At 30.1% G+C, this 6510-nt stretch overlaps 1 protein-coding gene across 1 annotated transcript; it reads right to left on the bottom strand.

Annotated features, from left to right (window-relative positions):
* Positions 1-2932: 2932 nt before the first annotated feature.
* Positions 2933-6132, bottom strand: LOC133816775 (probable indole-3-pyruvate monooxygenase YUCCA3). The gene is made up of 3 exons (XM_062249093.1): positions 4922-6132; positions 4178-4549; positions 2933-3392 (listed from the first exon to the last, which is right to left on the bottom strand). Exons 1-3 carry the CDS (start codon positions 5639-5641, stop codon positions 3165-3167), a joined length of 1320 nt encoding a protein of 439 aa, XP_062105077.1. The 5' UTR covers positions 5642-6132; the 3' UTR covers positions 2933-3164.
* Between the last annotated feature and the right edge of the window lie 378 nt (positions 6133-6510).

The following is a 6510-nucleotide window of genomic DNA, read 5'->3' as shown; positions in this document are numbered from 1 at the left end:
GAGTTTTCTTCAACAACTTTATCATCTTAATGAGAAAAATTGATGTTCTTCCCCATTCTTCAATATTTACTCGTCTGTTTGAATTTGCTGTTAAAGTTCTTCGTCTCAACGCCTCTACCTGCACTACCAAATTGTGTGAGAATAAAAAGAAGGAGGAAGAAGATTCAAAAGAAAAAAAAAATAAAAATAAAAAGAGTTTACGGAATTTAATTTATTTTAATTTTTTATTTGTTATTTTATTTTAATCATTTTTCTGTTTATATTTGTAATCAAAGTAAAAATAAAAGTTAATGTTTAAATGATTTATTTTATATTATTCAAATAATTTTAAATGTTTTTTTTAAATTTAATTTTTAAATTTTAAAATAAAAAAATATTTATCTAGACCAATTAGAGGTTGATAGGTAGGCGACAACTTGACACTTAACGACCAAGTACCTACGGTTGCTAAAAAATATTGACAGAAGATATTTTGTAGTAAAAAAAACTTAGGTATTTAAGTACTACAAAGCAAAAAATTAGATATTTTCGATGTGAATTACTCTATTATATTTAGGATCTTCTCTACATTTAAAGATTATTATTTATCCTTTGAATATTTCATCTATCATCTCTCATCAATATTTCATATTTGAAATGAATAAAAAATATTAAAAAAAATATTTAACATTAAAAAAAATAGAGAAACTAATATACTATGCATTGTAGAAGTTATATGTAAAATAAAATAAAAAGTGAAATTTTGGTGATGTATTTTTTTTTAGGATAGAATAAAGTAGTTATTGAAAATTAAGGGTCTGATTAGTTCGCGATTAGAAAACTGTATTTTTTAAAAGTGGGATTCTGAAATGAAAATCTGAATTTAGTGACTAAAAACATGTTTCTGAAAATATGATTGGTTCAATGTCAGTAAACTGTTTTAGAGTTTTAAAAAACTGAATCTGTGATTGGTATTAAATTTGAAAATATAACAGAAACTGAATACGAGATTGGTTCAGCTGAAAGTAAAATTTAATTATATTGATAAATTAAAATTTAATAATAGTGCATTAATTAAATTCATAACAATATTGCATTGTCATTAACTTTGATTTTTTTTTTATAAATTAAAGTTATATTTTTTTAAGACATGATTGGTTAGTGATTTAAAAATTGTATTTTGAAAAAGTAGGATTCTGAAAAAAGAATCTAGATTTAGTATCTGAAAATATATTTATGAAAATGTGATTGAATGTATTGTCCGTTAACTATTTTTGAGTTTTATAAAATTGAATAATTTTTTGGTAGAAAATCTAAAAATTGAATATGTAATATATATTTTTTATTTTTGGTATAATAATAATTGAAGTGAAAATATTTTTTTATTTATTTGTTGTAATTTTTATTTGATCAATGAATTTTTTTAGCAAATATATTGTAAATTAGAATCAAATTATATTCTGTTATATGATTTTATAATTAATTATTTTACTAAATTTATATAGATGACTAAAATTTTTAAATAGAAGTAAATACAAAATAACGTTAAAAAAAGTAGATTGACTTGTAAAAAAGACAAAAGAAAAAAATCAAAACTGTAAGAAAAATAAAAGAAAATTAGCAAGAATTTTTTTTTTAAAAAGTAAGATTATATTAAAAACGTAAAATTTTAATTTTCAAAATCCTTCATCAGAATTGAAGTTATTTTTAGAATTAGTTTCTACAAATGTTTAACCAATCAAATTTTATTTGTAGGTCCCACAATTTTTAATTTTTGAAAACATAAAATTATATTTGAATCCTATACCAATCATACCCTAAGAGCGTAAGTTCAAATTTCCTTCCTAATATCAAAAAAATGAATGTACTCCCACTATCAGCTGCTATATTTGACATATTCTTTATATTTTAAAGAATAAATCAAAAATATCCACTCCATTACAAAAGGTATAATACTTTTTTTCTTTTTCTTTTTCTTTTTTACATTAACAAATTCTCTCTCTCTCATGAATTTCATATTGAAGAAATGAGAAGAAAAAAAAACCTAAAAGTCCTAGTTAACATAGTTTGATGATGAAATTTGGGAAACAAATGTTTGGGTATAATTGACACTTACAAAGAAATCTAAGAGATTTAAGAAATTTCAGTGTCATAAGACAGATGCTTTGAAATTTGAATTGGGTCATCTAGTTCACTTGTTTCTCTTATAATGATTAGCAATACTCATGTATTTACTTGAAATTTGAATTTTTTTTTACAAGTGTTGCTATTTGGTATCTTAAGGTGTTCAACACCACATGATGTATCACTTCATAATTGGTTAGCGATAATCCATAATAATTATTAAATTTAAATAAGTGGGACCCGATATTGGATTGCACCAATAACATTATGTCACCTACTTGTGATGTTGGACACCGATGATACCCTTTAGCAATTCTCATATTTTTACCTTGTCAATAGTGATTTTTTTTTACAGCACCGCCAAGGATAAGAATTATATATTTAATTAATTTTATCTTTTGTGGGCTCTTATCCATGTGCATATAATGGTATTAACTCAACATGGAGACATAAGAGTTTGAAACCCTTTTCCCAATATAAATGCTTAGGAGTACTCATAGTGATCACTCTGAAAAGTATTGTGACGTTGGGGAGCATATGATGGATTAGGGGCCCACTATATTTATTGGGCCCTTCAGTGGACCAGATGCAGGAAAAGCCCATATCAATATTAATGAATAATTGGACCAGATTATTTTGTGTCTATAAAGAGAGAATAAGAATCTTTTTTCCATTTGACAAGGTATATTATTAAAATAAATACAATTGTCATAAATACAAAAATTCAATTAGAATAATATTAATTGAAAAATAAATAAATAGAAATTACAATAAGCCTCATCTTCCCCTTTTGTACAAAATTTTACTTCCCCCACATATATATATATATTTTTTTGTTCTTTCCAAGTCTTGGGTTTGATCTAATAATGTCTAGGAGAGGGCTACCTTTCTTGTTATTACATGTCCCTTGTGTTTTGTATAATCATTATCTTATAAATTTATATATTTTTTTGGTTCTCTCTACACAAACTGATCATCATCTGGGTTTTGTTAGATCAGCCTGAAAAATACAAAAAACAGATTGGATTATTTTTTTTTATTTTTTTTTCAACTAGTTATTTTTAGAAATGTGAAATACATCTTCTATGCCTAGCTGCAACAGATTTTCTTTTCTGCTTAGTCTCTTCTTTCCAGCTTTTGGCAATGTCATGTGAAACACTCATGGCATCTAAGGATGCACCAGATAGCCCTCTTCTTGTAAACCCAACTGCATAAAGTCCAGCTTTGCCTTTCCACCCTAATGGGAATGGATTCTTTGGGATTCCATCCTCAGAAAAGAAGTCATTTTCCTGTTAAAAAAAACCAAACTTTATTAGACCATTGATCCACTTACAAAAATAACCCACCAAACAAACCTAACTAGCATAGCTCAATAGCTAGGTAGACTATTTTTCTTTTTTTAATAAATGTAGTATAGAGTAGTACTAGTCTTTAATTTGAGTATTGCTGTTTGGCATCTTAAGGTGCTCAACAACACATGAGGTGTCACATCATAATTGGTTAGCGATACCCATAATACTTATTAAATTCAAATCAGTGGATCCAGATTGCACCAATAGCAGTATGTCACCTACTTATGGTGCCCTTTAGCACCACTGATGTCCAACACCACAAGAATGTGGTGTATCGTTATTAGTGTAATTCAATATATCGGGTCCAACATATTTGAATTTAAATTAGTATAATAGATTATCGCTAACCAGGTTTCACCTCGTGTGATGTTGGGCAACTTAACAACACCCATATGTAAAAATAATGTATATATAGTCCAAAAACTTTGTTCCTCCCTAACAAGATCTCACATAGAAATGAGAGTTAAAAGTGAGATTTTGGTAGATTAAAAATGACTTCAGACTGAGAACAGTAGTGTCTAAGTTTGCATTAATTAATCCATTTTTTTTCCTTTTTGGAGTCAAACCATTTTGTTCAAACTAGAAACCCTTTTGGTAAATAAAGGGAAACCAACTACCATAACTGTCACATGGATTAACAGACATTATATATTATCTGAAAAATGTATATATATATAGGACTATAATAGTTAATATAATAAATACAAATATTATTGTGTTACCTTTAGCCATGAAGGGACATTGCTCCTATACCCAGTTGCCAAAACAACAGAATCAATCTCAAGATTTGTCCCATCAGCGAGCTCAACACTACCTCGATAGAACCTCTTGATTCCAGGGACCACTTTGATCTTACCAGATCTTATTTTCTTTAGTGCTCCAATATCAAGTACTGGGGTCTTTCCCTCTGTGTTCTTGAGCTGTATAGGTCCTACAACTGGTCTTTTAAGGCCATGTTTTTCAAGGTTCCCAAGGATTACTCGAGCTACCATCAACAGCATCTTGTCCACAACCCAAAGTGGGAACCATTTCATCAAGACAACTGCTAATTCGAATGTTGACTTCCCAAGAATCTCTCTCGGCAACACATGAACCTGTTTGTTCATTCAAAACATAATTACTATTATTAACAATATTTTATGTAATATAAAACCAGTTTGTCAGAACATACATACATAAATATATATAATCAATTATAGGCTTATATAACAAAGTCAAATACATATATAACTATCATGGTTTTCTTAAAAAATGCACTCTTTCAGTTCTTGTCTGATATATAACATCTTTTTATTAAGAACATTAGTATAGAATTGGTAATGAATGGACTAACTTGAGATCTTATATAAAAAAAAATAATAATAATAATAAAATAAACAATAATATAAAAGTAATATACAAACATATGCTTTTTGTTATAGAAAAAAAAAATATATATATATATATGATAATGAAGAAGTACTGACCGAGCTCCGAACCACCATGGAAGGGCGAGCATTGTAGTTACAAAGATCAAGAGAAACTTCCATCCCAGAATTACCACAACCAACAACAAGAACTTTCTTACCACGGTGTCCCTCGCCGGATCTATAGTCACAAGCATGCATAACATGGCCACCAAACTCCTCCAGCCCTTCAAACTCAGGCACAACTTTCTCAGCATTCTCTCCGGTGGCCACCACCAGCCACCGGCACAAGTACTCCACAACATCACAGGAGCCAGCAGTAGTAGTAGCAGTAGTCTTGACCCGCCACAATCCGAACGTCTCGTCGTACTTAGCCGACTGCACTGTTTCATTGAACTGAGGATTGATATCGAAGTGTTTGGCGTAGGATTCCAAGTATTCGATGAACTGAAACTTGGTGGGATATTCCGGGAACTTTTCCGGGAACGGGAAGTTGGGAAGTTGGCAGAACTGTTTGGGGAGATGAAGTTTGAGACGGTCGTACGTCCTTTTCTGCCAGAGTGAGGCAATGCAGTCTGCTCGTTCTAGAACAACGAACGGGACGCCTTGTCGTTTGAGTCCGGAGGCCACGGCCAGCCCCGATGGTCCGGCGCCGACGATGACCGGGCCGTTCACCCAAATGCAGCGGCGGGAGAAGAAGTCTTCGTGGTCTGGGATTTGGTAATCGACTATGGGTGGTATCATGTTGAGAGTACATGAAGTGGTGTGTTGCAACATCATATATATATATATATATATGTATGTATGTATGTGTGTGTGTGTTTATTGATGAAGAAATGGGATATATAGTAATATTTTGGTTACAAGTTTTTTTGTTTTTTGTTTTGTAGGGAAAAATGTTTGGGATATAATTGAGATTAGAAATGGGAGATTTTGGTTTGAATATTTGATGTTGTGTTGGGAGAATGGAGGGAGGGATGGAGGGGTTTAAATAAGGAGAGAGCCTTGACCCATGAGACTATTGAGAGTAGCATGTGATTTTGGGGATTTCAAATTAATAAATTAAAATTAAGAGAGAGAGAGAGAGAGAGAGGTCTTATTGATATCCCAAATGATAAGTTCTAGTGGCTGCCTTCTATTGTTTTTATTAAATAAATATTCGATTATAGATTCTAACCCCACACCTATGTATATATATAAATAATATACTTGGATAATGTATATACTATCACCACCACCACATATACATATAGTTATCGTAACAATACGATGAACGACAACACATAGTATTAAGATTTACCTAAAGGTTTTAGAGCCTTGCCATTGTCACATTTATCAACGACAACGTTGTAAATTTCTCTCTTGTCTCTTTAATATAAAAAAGTATAAACAATAATATTGGGATCCAATTTAGCCTTTGGCAACTTGAGTGGCCCAAATACTCATACTATATATATTATGAGTATTATTATACATTTATCTAATACTATTTAAGGTGTTATATATATATATACATATATGGAAGATATTTTAATAGCTACTACTCATAGATGGATACTATCAATTATGACAATATAGTGACTTGGTATAACAAGTCACCAACAGGTAAATATTTTTTTTTCTACATTAATTTCGAATTTAGTTATTTT

The sequence above is a fragment of the Humulus lupulus genome, chromosome 2 (assembly GCF_963169125.1).
Source record: "Humulus lupulus chromosome 2, drHumLupu1.1, whole genome shotgun sequence".
NCBI classification, from domain to species: Eukaryota; Viridiplantae; Streptophyta; class Magnoliopsida; order Rosales; family Cannabaceae; genus Humulus; species Humulus lupulus.
Note: the sequence above shows the minus strand (reverse complement) of the source record. Positions and strands in the feature narration are given on the sequence as shown.

Coding starts and splice junctions, on each gene's coding strand:
- LOC133816775 (XM_062249093.1), bottom strand. CDS start 5,641: ATGATGTTGCAACACACCACTTCATGTACTCTCAACATGATACCACCC. Junction 4,550..4,921: donor CCATGGTGGTTCGGAGCTCG/GTCAGTACTTCT, acceptor ATGAACAAACAG/GTTCATGTGTTGCCGAGAGA. Junction 3,393..4,177: donor ATGTCCCTTCATGGCTAAAG/GTAACACAATAA, acceptor TTTTTTTAACAG/GAAAATGACTTCTTTTCTGA.